Here is a 17,508-nt window from a genome sequence, read left to right as displayed (position 1 = left end):
GCGGCGCCGGCGGCGGCAGACGTGGCACCGCGCGCGCCCGCGCCGGCCGGAAAGCCGGGAGGTGGTCAGGCGGAGGGCCGGAGCCATGGCGGCCAGGGCGGCGGGTGGGGGGCGCTGGGAGGTGGTGAAGAAGGGCCGGCGGCCGACGGCCAGCGGCGGTGGTCGAGGCGGCGGCGGGGACCGCCGGGCGCTCGGGGAGGCGAACGGAGTGTGGAAATACGACCTGACCCGTGAGTACCCGCCCGCCGCCACCGCCCCCGGCCTACCGGGCAGGGGCGCAGGGGCAGCTCCCTGAGCCCAGGCACCAAACTCTAGCGGGCTCTCGGATCCGGAGCCCGCGGGCCGACCCCCGAGGCCACCCTGCCAGATGGCTCAAGGGGAGGTGGCTGTCTTCACTGCACAGATGGGAAAACTGAGGCCCAGCGGAGTCGACAGCTGGCCCAGGTTCCCGTGTCGAGGGGTACTGGGTTTCAGTCTTCAGCCCCTCAGGTCTCTGCACACAACACTCCCAGCTGCCCTGGCCTTCGCTGGCCTCTCCCCGCGGGGGCATCCTGGATCCTGCACTGTGCTCCCTCACCCCTTAAGTAACCAGCAGGTCCAGGAGGGACCGTCGGGAGGCCCATTAGTGAAAGAAATGACCCGCCACACACTCAGCACGCACCAGGAGTGCATCCGACGGGTGGAGAACACTTGTCACTTGTTGATTATAGACTTGTCACCTCAGAACCAAGAAGGAAAAAACCTGAGCTCTAGTAACACGCACCAAAGAGGCCAGTCCTCTGTATCCGCGCCTTTACCAGTTCCCATACACTCTAATTTGTCTAATGAAGAACTGCCTGGCCTCTGTTCAAGAGCCCTGGACTGGCGTTGTGATGACCAAAAGCAGCCACCAGGAGGGCTCCCTGCCCTGCTCCTAAGCAACCTGCAAGAGGAGTTGAGGAAACCTCCTCCTTGCAGATGAATTAGGTGCTGGTATGGTGGAGGAGACCACCGTTCCTGTGAGGTCCTAGGGACTTAAGTGTGGCCCTCTTTCTCTGCCCAGCTCCAATCCAGACCACAAGCACCCTTTATGAACGGGGCTTTGAGAAAATCATGAAGAGGCAAAATAAGGAACAGGTTCCACCCCCTGCTGTGGATCCTAAGAAACCTGCCAACAAGAAGCAGCCTAAGAAGGTGGCAACTGTCACCAACCAAAATCAGAAGCAGGGCCGCTTCCGCAGCCTAGAGGAGGCCATGAGAGCTGTGAGTATCCCTAGACATGAGGTGTAGAAAGATTCAGGGGCTTGAAGAGCAGAGAAGATGGGGACAGGCAGTTTAGAGACCTGTGGGATTTGGGATTCCATTGATTAGGAGGAGTTCAGGAAAAGATGAAAACCCCAAGGAGATGGAATATTTACATTCAAGAATGGAAGGGAAATGGGAAATCTGTAGGGTGTACCAGGGAGGGGATAGAGAAGCTGATTCTGGTTCCCTCTCCCACAGAAGCAGTAATCTTACACTTTCCATCTTGTCCTTGTTTTTTTCCTCTTTATGGCTTAAGAGCACAGGGCCATGAGATCAGCATCCTCAGCTGTCCTCATCCACACTTTTTGTGCATGAACATAATGATGGCATTCTACATACTTATGCTAAAAACAGAAACCTTATTGCTTCCTACTACCACATCATTTGTCCATTCCCCCCACCACCACCCTTTTTTCCTTCCACTCACTCCCAACTCACCATGGAGGCGTTTATCTTTGGCAGCTGGATGTGGCAGCTCTGCAGAAGGAACTGGACAAGAGCCAGAGTGTGTTCGTTGGAAACCCCTCTGTGTGGTTGAAGGACCTGGCCAGCTACCTCAACTACAAGCTCCAGGCTCCTCAGAGTGAACCCACACTCAGCCAGCATACTCATGGTTAGTCTTCCCAACATCCTTAGCTCAGACAAAATCAAGAAAATTCTAGAAAGGCTATTTGTTCATAACAGAGCTCAGTGCCCCCACCATCCTGATTCATACTTGGCTGTGCAAGTGTGTGGGCTTCCTTGGGAGAGGGAGGAACACCAGCCTCAGGGACCTCTGCCCCCACTCACTGTTCTCTAGGGAGAGCACCAGCATTCTCAGACTGGCAGGGCATTTGGTCCCAGTACTCACATAGAGGCCAACGGGCCCCAGATTATCCCTACAGCCTGGTGAGCCGAGAGCTGCGTGGGATCATCCGAGGGCTCCTGGCAAAGGCATCAGGGTCTCTGGACCTCTTTTTTGACCATTGTCTGTTCACCATGTTGCAGGAACTCGATAAGACACCAGGTGAGAGGGGCCCAGCAGAGAAATGTGCCGATTTTGACACTTTTTGGAAAGGGAGGAGATTAAGACTCAGTGGGCCCAGCTTCTGGGTTTACAGCTCTCAAAAGGGGAGATTTCAGGTTTGGGAAGCTTTTAAGTAGTAAAACAGTTTAAAACGTGTGTCTCTCCAGGAGAGTCATTACATGGTTACCGCATCTGCATCCAGGCCATTCTACAAGACAAGCCCAAGATTGCCACCATGAATCTGAGCAAGGTAAGCTTTGGATGGCGTTGGGGTCACCAGGGCCAGGACTGGGGAGGCCATTCAGAATCTAATTGTTGGACTATGTAGTGAAATAGAGGGAGACCCTGTAACACCAGGAATGGTGCATGATGCTGTGAGCTCTCTCTGATATGCATGAGAATGCACTATTAACCCCTTCCTGACAGTGGGAAGATTTGGCACAGAGGGTTCTGCAGCTTTCCTAGGTCTAGCCAACCAGAAAGTGCAAAGTATGGGTGAAGCCCATGCTGGAATCAGTACACCACACTGCTATAGTGCTTCACTGTCACTTGGCTGACTCCTTTTCTCCCAGTTGACATCTCTCTTCCCACCTTACTCTCCCCTGCCCTGGTGATCTCTCTTGTCCCAACCCAATATCCCTTCTCAGTTCCTGGAACTGCTGAGGTCCCACCAGAACCGGCCAGCAAAGTGCCTGACCATCATGTGGGCCCTGGGACAAGCAGGTTTTGCCAACCTCACCGAGGGACTGAAAGGTAACAAGGAAGTGAGGAAGAAAGGGAAGGTCTTGGAGCCCGGGCACTCCCCTTGGTGTGCCCTGTGGACAGGCTGAAGCCTTCTCCCTGACCTTTGTCTCTGTAGTGTGGCTGGGGATCATGCTGCCTGTGCTGGGCATCAAGTCTCTGTCTCCCTTTGCCATCGCATACCTGGATCGGCTGCTCCTGTGAGTAATGGGGGGACAGCAAGGGGAAGGCCCAGGGTGTCCACAGGATGCTGTTTCGGCAAAATGGGATGCTGTGATCCTGGTCTCCATAGATGCGAGGAAAATCAGGACAGCTCCTCCCACCTCCAAATGTGATGGTGAGGAAGGAAAGGGAGGGAACCATTAAGGGCTGGGGGAGGGGTAGTGTTTATGCCCTTTTTCCTGTATATTGTCCTAACTAGGGTCGTGGCCAAACAGCTGGCCTGAGTAGTGGTCTCCAACAAGCCTATTTCTTCCTCCCTCTGCCCTCAAGGATGCATCCCAACCTCACCAAGGGCTTTGGCATGATTGGCCCCAAGGACTTCTTCCCACTTTTGGACTTTGCCTATATGCCCAACAACTCCTTGTCACCCAGGTAGGTCTGCCCTGCTCAGCCCTGCTGTGAAGGGATCCTAGTTCAAGGTCAGGCCCAGGCACTATATTTCCATCTCTTCTCCCCCAGCTGCCCAAGATCTGAGGTTCACAGCCTAGAAATTCAAGGGTGGATTTCAAGGAATCAGTGAATCCCCCAAATTATATAACCCTTGCGTGTGATTAGCACGTGGATATTTCCATAAGGAGAGGGCCTGTGTCTTTCAACGGATTTTCCAAGGAGTCCTGATTTAAAATATTCAGAGTCATCACAAGGTCTTTAATGATTCTCCTCTCAGCCAGGGCGTGGGCTGTGAGGCAGGCAAAAGGCTCAGTGGCATAGCTCCTTTTACAGCTGTGCCTGGACCTCCTCCCACCCCTCTGCAGCCTGCAGGAACAGCTGTGTAAGCTCTACCCCCGACTGAAGGTGCTGGCATTTGGAGCAAAGCCGGAATCTACCCTGCACACCTACTTCCCTTCTTTCCTGTCCAGAGCCACCCCTAACTGTCCGTCTGGGATGAAGAAAGAGGTGAGGAACTGGCGTCAGGCTTGTCACTTGCCCAGTTCAGCTCTGGTAGCTCCGTCTGCTGACAAAGGTCCTGTCTTCTTGGAGCCTGTATCCCAGTATTTCCTTAGTTCACTCCCACAGCCACCTGTCTACTCCCTCACACCTGCCTTTAGGAGCACAATTGTTAAAGGGTAGCATATTCAGGCCTGGGACATCTTTGGTTCCTGTGCCTTAGAAATGAGCAATCTTTTAGTTCAGTCTCTAGCTCAGGAGCCCCTCTTCCCCCCAATAGCGTCTCTCAGAGCTTATAGGAATCTTGATCGTATTTCTACACCTGTGGGGTGGATGTGCTGCCCAGGTGGCCTCTGGGTGTTTTCCCTCTCTATCAGCCCCAACCCTCAGCAATCTCTCTTGTGTCCTCTTCTACAGCTCCTGGGCAGCCTGACCCAGTGCCTGACAGTGGACCCCCTCAGCACCAGCATCTGGAGGCAGCTGTACATCAAACACCTGTCACAATCCAGGCAGGTGGGGGTAGGGCTCTGATCCACAGAGAAGCCTCCCAGTTCATGCTTCCCAGCCTGTGACTGGCCCGTCCTTATCCTAGAAGTAGGGGGAACATTGGTCTTTGTTCTGTTAGCTCATACCACCCAGCTTCAGTAGGAGTTTTGTTGGAGTGCCCTCTAGGGAGCTGCTTCTCTGTGGATAGGGGATGGAAGGTCTTTCATCCTGAAGGAGCCAGGGCCACAGGGGGTTATAAGAAGGTGGGAAGGCTGAGCAGCCACCTAAATACAAGGGTGTGTGCTTTCCCCACAGCCTGCTGTTGGAGCACTTGCTCAAGTCCTGGGAGCGGATTCCCAAGAAGGTAAGGAGCTAAGAGGATATAGCAGGCTGGGCCTCACCTGGGTTCTGAGTTCATGCCCTTCAGCCACTGTCTTCCTTTCCCTATGTTCTTGGCATGAAAAGTGAAACAGGGTGGAAGCTCAGGATTCGCTAATGGGCTAGATCTCCTGTTCTCAATCCAGCTTTTGTTGTCTTAAAGATACAGAAGCCTCTGCAAGAAACCATTCAGTCCTTCAAGCTTACCAACCAGGAGCTACTAAAGAAGGGCAGCAGTAACAACCAGCATGTTGTCACCTGTGATGTGGCCTGCAAGGTGCTAGCACTCAGCTTCTCCAACCAACTAATGGTCCTACATCTCTCAGTATTCTCCTGGTTGGGCCCGAATCATACCCCTACCCCACGTGTCTTGCCCCCACCTCACCCCTGACTTGGGGCTAATGTGCAGGCCTTCCTCCTTGAAGAGGCCTGCCTAGAGGCAAGGACCAGACTCTCCCTTCTGACCACTGTTTCTTCCCCGTCTCTTACCAGGGCTTGTTGCAACAGGCACGGGGCCCTCGGCCACCCTGGACCCGGCTATTGCTATTGCTGCTAGTCTTTGCCATAGGTTTCCTGTGTCATGACCTCCGGTCACACAACTCTTTTCATGGTAAGCGGTGATTGGCAATCGAGAAAGAGAGAAGATGGTGGGCACAGAGCTAGGTGTAGCACCCCAGTACCTACATTTGGCCTAATGTATTCTCAATGCCACCAAATGAACATTTTTCAACTGAATTTTCTGTTTTCTGTCTAAAAATGTGACATTACCACATCAGAGTGCACTGGTGCTTGTAGTATAGAAATAATTGTATATTTATGACACCCTTTGACTTAAGTATTAACCTCCTTTTGATTCCTGAGAAATTGAGGCTCAGAAATATTTAACTATTAGCTTAATATCATAGCTAGCACACAGTGGCACACAGCTGTGCTAATAATTACTTGTAAGGCCAAGGCAAGGAGATTGCAAGTTTGAGGCCAGCCCAAGCAACTTAGCAAGACCCTGTCTCAAAAAATAAAAAAATGGGCAAGCTGGGCATATTAGCACATGCTTGTAATCCCAGTGACTTGGGAGGCTGAGGCAGGAGGATCTCAAGTTTAAGGCCAGCCTCAGCAACTTAACAAGACCCTATCTCAATATAAAAAATAAGGGGTGGGGAATAGTCTAGTGATAGAGCACCCCTGGGTTCAATCCCCAATATTGCCTAAAATAAATAAATAAATAAATAAAATCACAGCTAGTAAATAGAAGGGCAAATGCTCAGACCTGAGGCTTCCTGACACCCAAGTCTAGGACTCCACCTTATACCTGTTCCTCCTGTTCACCTGAGAAGATTCAGCCCCCTAGGCTCACATGCCTCTCTCCAAGCCTGCTCCAGACTAACTGAAGTCAGCTTTTCAACCCTTGAGCACACAAAGTTCTGCCCCACTGCCCCACCTTATTTTGCCTGCCCAGGGACTTTAGTGTCTGTCATCTAAGTCCCTGCCCCTCTCAACTCCCAGCTCACCAGGGCCTCCTTTTCTCAGCCTCCCTCACTGGCAGGTTGCTTCAGTCATCTGGTTTCTTGCCTGCTGGCCAGCAAGTATATGCCAGACTTTACTCCTACAGCCTGCAAGGCTACAGGTAAGCTGCTCCCAGGGAGGATAGAGGAGTGTAAGAGGGAAGGTTTGGGGTTCAGGGTGGTACAGGTGGCTATGTGGGTATTAGCAATCAACAGGAGGTTCTGTGGTCTTCCTTTCTCAAGGCCTCCCTTGGAGCTGAACTGGCCTGCAGGAGCTAAGAACTCTCTTATCCCCTCTGTCTTCTCCACAGCTGGCTAGAGGAGACATTGCCAGCCTGTGGCTCCCACCTACTTACCATGGTACAACCCAGTTTGCAACAGGCCTGGGCCCACACCAATGCCACAGTCAGCTTCCTTTCTGCCCACTGTGCCTCCCACCTTGCCTGGTTCAGTGACAGCTTCACCAGCCTCTCTCAGAGGGTAAGCACGAAAAGAGACAGGCTGGACTTCTCAAGAGATCTTGGAAAGAGATAGCCCAATGTGAATAGGATCCTTAGGCCAGGATGCATTGCCCTGGGTGCCCTGACCCCAACCGTTCCCCATTGTTTAGCTACAGATCCAGCTTCCTGACACCCTGCACCAGCTGCTCCATTATCTGAGGGAGCTGTTCCTGCTTCTCTACCAGAGTGTGCTGCTGCCTATTTGGCATATGCTGCTTGAGGCCCTTTCCCGGGCCCAGGAGTACTGCCATGAGGTGTGCAGGTAAGACCTTCACCCAGAGCTCGGGCAGGCCCTTCTAATGGGCCTACTTTCTGTCCCCGGGGACAGGGCATCATTATTCAGTCTCATGCTGCCCTGCCCCTTACATACCCAGGCCACTCTGGAATGAAGATTGTGGGTCTAAGCTACAGCCCTGTGATTTGACACAGCTGCATGCACACATACCCCTGCCTCTAAAATATTCTGCTTTTCTCCCAGAGGTGAGGTGACCTGGGACTGCCTGAGGACACAGCTCAACGAGGCTGTCCACTGGACCTGGCTCTGCCTACAGGACATCACAGTGGCTTTCTTGGACTGGGGACTTGCCATGATATCCCAGCAATAGGCCCTGCCTTCCTGACCACTGGTTCTGTCATGGGCAGGCCATCTGAGACTGCTGGAGGGTAGAAGGTGACTCTTTTAATTTGGTGCCTGAGTTCTGTCTCCTAGGCAAAGTAGCCAGTTGCTTCTAGCCCAGTTCCTCCATCTTTAGTAGGGGCTGGGCCAGAGATCTCTCAATCTGCCCACAAGTCCATGGGAGGACCCACAGGGCTTCGTGGGAGCTGTGCAACGGGCCTTCATCCCTGGGCTGGTAACCTATACTACTCTCTTGCCTCCTGCTCTCCACTGCCCTCCATCTCACTTCTAAAGCCCCAAATTCATCTCCAAAAAGATGAGACTCTCAGCAAGTTTCACAGCCTCTCTTTTCATTATCAGTCACAACCTTAGTTACAACAGAAAAAAACTAGGGGCTTCCAGACTGATCGAGCAGCACAGTGGGCAACAGCAGCTTCACCTCTGCCTGCAGCCTGCATGTGCTGACAGTGGATCTGGGGGCCTGGTGGAAATGCATCTTACCTCAGAACACCCAGAAGGCCCTTTGAGGTCCATCACTACCCGCTCCCATCAGAGTCCTACCCAACATCAACTCTCCATACCACTTCAGTGCTGGGGGCTTTGCCTCAAAGTTCAGTTTCTCCACTACCCACCCTACTATCCACCTGGAAAGCAGAGCCCAGGTAGCTGTGTGCCTTGGGCCCAGGAACCTTCCATTAGCCTGTTGAGACAGGAGTCTACATATGGCTCCTAGGTGTGCCTACTAGGTGGAATAAAGGACACAGGTTTGATTTCTAGCTTTCCTCTCTGTGTTCTTGTACAGAAATTATAGTTATGGGGAGGACAACAAAATAGTAGTCCCCTGCCCTGAGGATTGTAGCCATTGATTGTATTTGAGCTTCTGGCAGGGAAAGTCTACATCCATCGTTCAACAAAGCTAGATACCCTTCCTCTTGTTACCCTAACTATATTGTCTGACATGTTACTGTGATTTACGTTCCAAGATTTGCCTCGATAGCTTGAATGTTTTATGAGAAAGTGAGTGAAAGATAATGACTCTAAGAGACAAACCCAGGACTTATCACCAAAGTCCCTTTCTAGTTTTTGTCTGAGACATAAATAAAAATCAGGCCCATGTTCAGTTCTTACCCAGGTTTTTTTCCTCAATGTTTCAAATCTAAGCAGTTCTTAGGGATGCCGTTCTAACTTTACAGGATAATTTCTGCTTCCCTGGCACCTTGTGGTGCTTAGATACCCTTGCTTTTCCCTCAGTGAGATTATAGCAAATGTGCAGATGCTTGACCCAAAGTGAGGTCATGAAGACTATAGCACTATATGCTTTAATTACCTCTTCTCTTGGGAAGCAAACAACCCATGTGAGGCATATTCCTTGCTTACCTAGTGACAGTTAGCCATGACCATTTTTCACAGAGAAGAGAAACATTACCCAGCAAAGAGCCAACCAAGGTGTAGGCCTGCTGGGCTGGATTGTTCAAGAGCCCCAGAACCTTGGGCATTTCCTCAATTAGGCTCAAACAGGTTCCCTAAGAATAGGAAGTGCTTGTAACTAGCTGTATTAAAGGTAAGTTGGACTGGGAGGCTGGGTCAGCAACAGCACAAGACTCAAGATAGCATTCCCTACCATGATAACCAGTCTAAAGCTCCTGGGCTGAGTTCTTTGAATTTAGCACCTCACAATGTTACAAGTGCTGTGCTGGCTTCTAACGTATGTACTAGGTTTACCTTATAAGATTCATGTCATTTCTGAAACTAGCCCTTGAGGGCAACATTTTTTTAATCAATTTAGATTGTAGGAGTCCCCACAGCCTCTCTGAATCAGATACTGACACCTTAGTAGGCAGTAGGGCAGTTTAAGTATCGTTATCTCTAGTGATTGCCAACACTTGTGTGGACCTAAAAATAATACACCTCATTTCTAAACTGTCCTATTATTTTGTAAGTCTGAAAGCAAATTTCCATGTTTCTCTCTCTAGGTGTGTGTATGTAGTCCATAGCTTCGGTTTTCTGAATAGGACAGGCTGGTAGGTCACCAGACTTACTGTAGACATATATGGCTGGACTCACACCTGAGGCATTATGTGTCCATACTCAAAATGCCGTCCCACCCCAGAGTGGATGGTTCCCTATTTCAAATGCCCCACTGTCAAATACGCAGATGTTTTTGCGATTGGATGACTTCTGAGCATTTTAATAACTCCTAAGGGGTTTTGATTTAAGTGGATGCTTAAAGTGATCCATCCTCTTACTACATAAGCTTAACAGTTCTGTTCCCAAAGGTGCTTGAGGGCATTAAGGGACTGCTTTTCCCTATGGTATTCCATTTATATTGGGCAGTTTCTGTTGCCCTAGACTTGGAAATACAAAGGAATCTGAAGGCAGCTTCCAAGGTATGGGTGAATATTTATAGAATCTTGAATATTCTGCCTATTAGTAAAAAGCATGTACTTCCAATGTGGTGTTAGATGAGTGTTGGCGTAATTTTTTACTGTGTTAGCACACACCAGTTACTAATTTTTAATAGTCTTAACTTCTTTAGACTATTAAAAAATGAGCAAAAGTATAGGCTCCCACCTTCTCTGCGCGCACACACACATACTGCCTCCTCACCAACATCTCACACCATTGTGGTACCTGCATGTGTTGATTGATTAATCTGTACTGCCTCATGGTTACTACCCAAAGTACACAGCTTTTACTGGGTTTCACTATTTGTTTTGTACAGTCAGTAGGTTACGCTAATGCCTAATGATATGTGTCTTCCACTTTACATGCCAAGTTCACTAATCTAGAAATCCCCTGGGCTTCACCTGTTCCTCCCTCCACATCTCCCAGAGCCACTAGCACCCTCTAGTCTTTTGGTCTGTAGCATTCTGCCTTTCCACAATGCCATGACATTGATCACTACAAATATTTGTAGTTAGAATCTCTCCCACCAAAGAGATAAGATTTAGGTTCCAGGTCCCAAACATCAGACTTGAGATTCAGATGAATTGAAATTATAACTCTCATCCTGAAGCAATTGTATCTGTATAGGATCAGGAAATCACACTAAAGGAAAAGTCAACTGGAAGTTTCTTCACTTAAGTGAGTTTCTCATAAATTTGCCATGTTCCTATTAGACGACCTGTTTCATGATTCCTGGGCCACAGCCACTTCTTTTGATGGTTTGGCTCCATCTCTGGATACCACTGAGGGAATCTGGCATCATGAGCATTTACCCAGGGACAGATTCTACTATGGAAAAACCTGGGGCTGAAAGTGATACCTAGAAATGTTTTTCTGAGACGGGGAAAGCAAGGTTTTCTACTCTTAATCTCAAGTGCAGTAGTGTTAAAACTAGGAGAAAAGCATGGTTTAGTCTTCACATTTAGTCACATGTCACAGAACATTAAACACTACTGGAAGAAAATGTTACCGTCTATAGTGTCTACAAGCTAGAGTGGGAGAAAAGACCAGATTAATAAAATCCCTGTGTGTTGATGGTGGAGAATCTCTGAAGTCAGAGATAATTTAAATTTTCTCCTCATAGTTCATTGGGCACCCAAAAAATGCCATTAAATGAAATCCTCTGTAAGCCAAATGAGGCCATCAAGGAAGCTGCCTGGAAAAATCCTCACCAAAATTGAAGGCTCTGAAGTTATTTGGATTATAATATTAAAATAAAGAACCTGGACAGCATACTGTCATTTTATCATCATCATCATTATTACTTTATTATTAATATTTGTGAGGGTTTCTTTTGGGGGGGTACCAGGGATTGAACTTAAGAGACACTCGACACTGAGCCACATCCCCGGCCCTATTTTGTATTTTATTTAGAGATAAGATTTAGGTTCCAGGTCCCAAAGCCCTGAGTTGCTTAGGGCTTTGCTTTTGCTTAGGCTGGCTTTGAACTCAAAGTCCTCCTGCCTCAGACCCCTGAGCCACTGGGATTAGAGATGTGTACAACAGCACCCAGCTGTCACTATCATTAAACATTGCATTGTGATGGCGTACGTAGTAGCTCGGGAGGCTAAGGCAGGAGGATCATGGATTCAAAGCCAGCCTTAGAAACTTATTGAGACACAACTCAGCAAGACCCTCTCTCTAAATAAAATACAAAAAAGGGCTGTGAATGTGGCTCAGTGGTTAAGCCTCCTAGATTCCATCCCTGATACCAAAAAAAAAGGTGTCAACTTTCTAACCTATTGATTTTCAAATCAGTGTTAAGTGGACTCTGGGGAGTCTTACGACCCTTTTGGGGATTCTGAGAATTCAGAATATTATATAATATTATTTTTCATAATAATATTAAAATATCATTCATCTTTGTTCCAGCATTGACATGAGTTCTGCTGTGTGTGAAAACAAGTATGAATCAAGGCAGTGTCTCCAAAATATACTAATAGTTATTGTATTTCTCATCCCTAACATTTCATATTACTTTTTAAAAAGCCAGTTTCACTTAAGAATGCTCTTGATGAAGTGGTAAAATGTATTAATTAAAATGTATTAATTTTTGTAGAAAGTCTTGATATCAGGAAGTATGAGTCCTCCAACTTTGTTCTTTTTTTTTTCAGTATTATTTGGCTACTTGGGAGATATTGAAATTCCTTATGAATTTCAGGATTGTAGTTTCCATTTACACAATAAGTCGTTGGAATTTTGATAGGGATTGCAGAGAACTTATAGATTGATTGGGTGGTATTGTCATTTTAACAATATTAAGCCTCTTAATCCATCCACCCAGAATGTCTTTTTGTTGAGGTCTTTTTTCTCTTGGCAATGTTTTGTAGTTTTCAGTGTACAACTCTTCTACCTCCATGTTTAATTTATTCCAAAGCATTTTTATCATTTTGGATACTATTGTAAATGCAATTGTTTTCTTTTTTTCAGATTGTTCGTTACTGGTGTATAGAAACACAACTGTTTATGGTAATGTGGTGTCATTCTTGTCCTCTGCTATTTTGCCAAATTTGTTTCTTAATTCTTTTTTTTTTTTTTGGCAAATTTTTTGGGGTTTTCTATGTATCAGATAATGTTATCTGTAAATGGGGTCATTTTACTTCTTATTTGGATGGCTTTTATTTCTTGTTCTCTGACTAGAACTTACAGTGCAATGGTGAAGGTGGGCATCCTTGTCTTCCCAATCTTAGAAAATTTTCAGTCTTTTATACTGGGATGATACTAGCTGTGGGTTTTTCATAAATAAGAAAGTTCCCTTCCAGTTCTAGTTTTCTGTGTGTTTCATCATGAAATCCCCCAAAATGCCAAATGCCTTTTTGCATCAACTGAGATGAGCATATGTTTTTCTACTCTATCCTATCAATATGCATTATGCTGATTGATTTTCTTGTGTGAACATCCTCACCTTACTTCAATAAGTCTCACTTGTTGTTGTCCTCTTGATAAGATGTTGGATTCAGTTTGCCACTATGTTGTTGAGGATTTTTGCAACTATATTCATAAAGAATATTGATATGTAGTTATCTTGTTCCTTGTCTAGTTTTATTTATATTATTTGGCTACTTGTGAGACCTTGAAATTCCTTATCGGTGTGATATTGGCCTCACAGAATGAATTAAGAAGAATTTTTCTATTTTTAAGAAGAGTTTGAAAGGATTGATATTAATTCTTTTTTTAAATGTTTGGTAGAATTCACATTAAAATTTTCTGGTACTGGACTTCTTTCTATTGGGAGGTTTTTGACTGATTTAATCTCTTTTTATATTTCTTTTCAGATTTTCTCTTTTGGAGTCAGTCTGGGTCATTTTTTTTTTCTAGGAATTTGTCCTTTTTAACCAGATTACCTAATTTTTTGTCATAGTATTTATTCTCTTTTATTTCATTTATTTATTTTGGGTACCAGAGATTGAATTCAGGGGCACTTGACCACTGAGCCACATCCCCAGCCCTATTTTTTATTTTATTTAGAGATAGAGTCTCACTGAATTGTTGACTCGATTATTTGCTAAAGCTGGCTTGAACTCTTCCTCCTGCCTCAGCCTCCCAAGCCACTGGGAGGTGCAACCTGGCTTATTCTCTTTTAATCCTTTGTATTTTTGTAAGCTTGATAGGAAGTCCCCACATTTCTTTCTGATTTTAGTTTTTGTTTCTTCTGTCTTTCTTTGTCATCTTTGCTAAAGGTTGATAATTTTGTTGATCCTTTCAATGAGCCAACTTTTAGTTTTATCAGTTTCTTATTTTTAATTTTCTATTTATTTAATTTCCCTCTAACGTATTATTTCCCTCCTTCTGCTACCTTTTGTTTTCTAGTTCAAATTAGAAAACTTATAAAGTTAGGCTAATGATGTGAGGTCATTTTTTCCTTTTTTAAATATAGTTATGTACTATATTAAATTTAATATAAGCATGTACTGCTATAAATTTCCCCCTGAATACTATTTTTGCCGCATCTCATATGTTTTGGTATGTTATGCTTTCATTTCCATTCACCTCTAAGGATTTTCTAATTTCCTTTGCCCATTTGTTGCCTAAGAGTTATGTTGTTTAATTTCCACATACAACAGATTATCCAGTTTTCCTTCTCTTATTGTTTTCTAGCATCGTTAAAATTTCAGTCTTTGAAATTTCTTTTTTTCTTTTTTTTTTTTTTAGAGAGAATTTTTAATATTTATTTTTTAGTTTTCGGTGGACACAACATCATATTTTATTTTTATGTGGTGCTGAGGATCGAACCCAGCGCCCCTCTCATTCCAGGTAAACGTGCTACCGCTTGAGCCACATCCCAAGCCCCCTTTGAAATTTCTTGAGATTTATTTGTTGCCTAACTGTGATCCATCCAGGAGAATGTTCTATGTGCTCTTGGATAGAATGTATGTTTGGCTGTTGTTAGATGGTTCTATGGATTTCTATCAGATCTTGTGTGTTTGTAGTATTGATTAGATCCTCCATTTCTTTACTGACCTTCTGTCTTGATGTTCTATTTATTGCTGAAGATGGGATACTGAAGTTTCCAACTGCTATTGAACAATTTGTATTATTTATTTATATATTTATTTTTGGTGCTACAGATTGGCCCCAGGACCTTGTGCATGCTAAACATGCACACTACCACTAAGCTCTACCCCCGGTCTATTTTTCTTTTTAATTTTATTCATGTTTGCTTCATCTATTTTATGATTCTAATGTTTCATGCATATCTGTTTATAATTGTCATATTTTCTTGATAGATTGGCCCTTTTATCAATATATAATATCTTGGAACATCATTTTTAATTGAAAGAACAACTGACAAACCACGATTGTTTAGTGTGTACTTGGCAGACATTTTCTTCAATGAAAAAAGTGAGCCTTTCACCAGGAAGACAACTGACACTATTTGTTGCCAATAATAGAATCTGGACTTTCAAATGAACTGCCGTGTTAGAAAAATGGTACCTTCCTACATCGCCTTGTGAGATTCCTTAAACTTAAAACTTTTTGAGTGATATTCAAAATTATGATTTTTTTAAAATCATTTTTTAGTTGTAGATGGACACAATACCTTTATGTTTTTTTTAATGTAGTACTGAGGATTGAACCCAGGGCCTCACACATGTTAGACGAGCACTCTACTACTGAACCACAACTCCAGCCCCTTTATGTAAAATGTTGAATATTGAAATTTTGATGTGGAAGCAAAGAATGTCCAGAATTACCTAAAAAGGCTATTAAAATATTATTTTCCTTTCCAACTATGTATCTGTATACAACCTTTTTTTCATACACCAGAGCAACAAATAATGAGATTTAATATAGTAATACAGATGGGTAATTATGCAAAAGTATAAAGGTGTGCAAAAGAATAAAATAATGCCACAAAATAATATCACACTGGTTATAAAGTTTTTGTTTTTCAAAATATACTTATTGTTTATTAAAATGTTGTAGAATTTTTATTGCTATTAATTTCTTAATTGATTAAATAACATGTACATTTTTCTCACTTTTCTTTCTTTCTTTTCTTTTTTTTTTTTTTTTTTGGTAGTGGGGATTGAACCCAAGAGCACTTTATCACTGAACTATAGCCCAGCCCTTTTAATTTTTTGTTTTGAGACAGGGTCCCAGAATTATAGGTGTATGCCACTGAACCTATTGTCACTTATAATTTCCAATATGGTCAATGTCTATATGTATAATCCAAATAAACTAAAATCTTTTGGATTCTCAATAGTGTAATAGTATAATAAGAGTTTTGAGATTGCTGTTCTAGCCTAGGCAATAAGGCAGATAAAATAAATTAGCAATATAAATTAAAATTGGTTACTCTTTTAAAGGAAACTTTTAGAACTAATAGGAAGGTAATAAATTAGTTGGATATGAAATTTTAAAAATATTTTCCATACTCTAGTGATAGAGAATAATGAGGTAAGGATCCATTCACAAAAGCAACAAAAACATACAAAATCCTTAAATGATTTTTAAAAGCATACCTAATTAACAAAAATAAAAACATTAAGAATTTCTAGGTTTAGACAGTTTTAGATAATGAAGGGCAATGCCATAATTCTGGATTTCTAAATATAAAAACCTCGGGAGTGGCTGCGCCTAATGATACATGCCTGTAATCTCAGTACTGGGGAGGCTGAGGCAGGAGGATTGCAAGTTCAAAACCATCCTTGCTAAACAACTCAGTGAGTGGCTCAGTGGTGGAGTGCCTCTGAGTTCATTCCCTGGGAAACCTGCCCTGTCCCCCAAGAGGGGGAAAAAAAAAAACCCTCTAGGAGTGAGACCAAAGCATTAGCAATTTTTAAAAAATACTTTTTAGTTGTCAATGGATCAGTGCGAAGGATCAAACCCAGGGCCTCACACATACCAGACAAGCACTCTACTACGAAGCCACAACTCTAGCCCCAACAGTAGAATTTTTTAAAGCTGTCCAAGTGATTTAAGTGTGCAGCTAAGGTTGAGAACAAGTGGTTTTGTTTTTATATTCACACAACATACCTAAATAAGTTTCAAATAGAATTAAGAAGAAAATTTAAAAAGAAGAAAATAAAAATGAATATTTAACCTTCACTTGGAAAAGAATTTTCTAAATTTTAAAGCAATGGTAAAATATCATGAAATGAGTGTCACTTTACAAAAATTTTTAAATGTGTATATAATTCAAAGCATAATAGGTAAAAAATTTAAAAACAAACTAGTGAAAAATACTTGTAACAAATATATGACATACATATTTTATTTTTTATTTATATGTGACAGAATGCATTACATATGTGTAATAATTCTTATTACACATATAGAGCACAATTTTTCATATTTCTGGTTGTATACATAGTATATTTATACCAATTCATGTCTTCATACCTGTACTTTAGATAATAATGATCATCATAATCCACCATCATAAATAACCCCATGCCCCTTCCCTTCCCCTCCCACCCCTCTGCCCTAGGTTTATCTATTTCTCCCATGCTCCCTTTCCCTATCCCACTATGAATCATCCTCCTTATATCAAAGAAAACATTTGGCATTTGGTTTTTTGGGATTGGCTAACTTCACTTAGCATTATCTTCTCTAACTCCATCCATTTATCTACAAATGCCATATTTTTATTCTCTTTTATTGCTGAGTAATATTCCATTGTGTATATAAGTCACATTTTTTTTTTAATCCATCTATTGAAGGGCATCTAGGTTGGTTCCACAGTTTAACTATTGCGAATTGTGCTACTATAAACATTGATGTGGCTCTGTCCCTGTAGTATGCTGTTTTTAAGTCCTTTGGGTATAGATGGAGGAGAGGGATAGTTGGGTCAAATGGTGGTTCCATTCCCATTTTTCCAAGAAATCTTCATACTGCTTTCCAAATTGGCTGCACCAATTTGCAGTCCCACCAGCAGTGTATGAGTGTGCCTTCCCCCCCACCACCACATCTTTAATGTTTTAAACAAACTTC

General features: G+C 43.9%; 1 protein-coding gene across 4 annotated transcripts; it reads left to right on the top strand.

Moving 5' to 3' along the window:
- Positions 1–52: 52 nt before the first annotated feature.
- On the top strand, positions 53–8,750 carry Tmem214 (transmembrane protein 214). 4 transcript variants are annotated; one of them, XM_078029509.1, is made up of 17 exons: positions 53–230; positions 1,043–1,242; positions 1,747–1,897; positions 2,084–2,290; positions 2,458–2,540; positions 2,938–3,043; positions 3,150–3,231; positions 3,524–3,625; positions 4,009–4,150; positions 4,559–4,650; positions 4,943–4,991; positions 5,169–5,282; positions 5,498–5,615; positions 6,509–6,629; positions 6,819–6,987; positions 7,118–7,269; positions 7,486–8,750. In XM_078029509.1, exons 1-17 carry the CDS (start codon positions 86–88, stop codon positions 7,610–7,612), a joined length of 2,160 nt encoding a protein of 719 aa, XP_077885635.1. In that variant the 5' UTR covers positions 53–85; the 3' UTR covers positions 7,613–8,750. The 4 variants fall into 4 exon arrangements, with proteins under 4 accessions (XP_077885635.1, XP_077885636.1, XP_005322608.1 ...); XM_078029510.1 differs by having other exon boundaries at positions 54–230; positions 6,533–6,629; XM_005322551.5 differs by having other exon boundaries at positions 55–230; positions 2,156–2,290; positions 6,533–6,629.
- Positions 8,751–17,508: the final 8,758 nt, after the last annotated feature.

The sequence above is a fragment of the Ictidomys tridecemlineatus genome, chromosome 12 (genome assembly GCF_052094955.1).
Source record: "Ictidomys tridecemlineatus isolate mIctTri1 chromosome 12, mIctTri1.hap1, whole genome shotgun sequence".
In the NCBI taxonomy this organism is placed as follows: domain Eukaryota; kingdom Metazoa; phylum Chordata; class Mammalia; order Rodentia; family Sciuridae; genus Ictidomys; species Ictidomys tridecemlineatus.
This window is presented reverse-complemented; position numbering and strand designations above follow the sequence as displayed.

Coding starts and splice junctions, on each gene's coding strand:
- Tmem214 (XM_078029509.1), top strand. CDS start 86: ATGGCGGCCAGGGCGGCGGGTGGGGGGCGCTGGGAGGTGGTGAAGAAG. Junction 1,898..2,083: donor ACTCAGCCAGCATACTCATG/GTTAGTCTTCCC, acceptor ACTGTTCTCTAG/GGAGAGCACCAGCATTCTCA. Junction 2,541..2,937: donor CCACCATGAATCTGAGCAAG/GTAAGCTTTGGA, acceptor ATCCCTTCTCAG/TTCCTGGAACTGCTGAGGTC.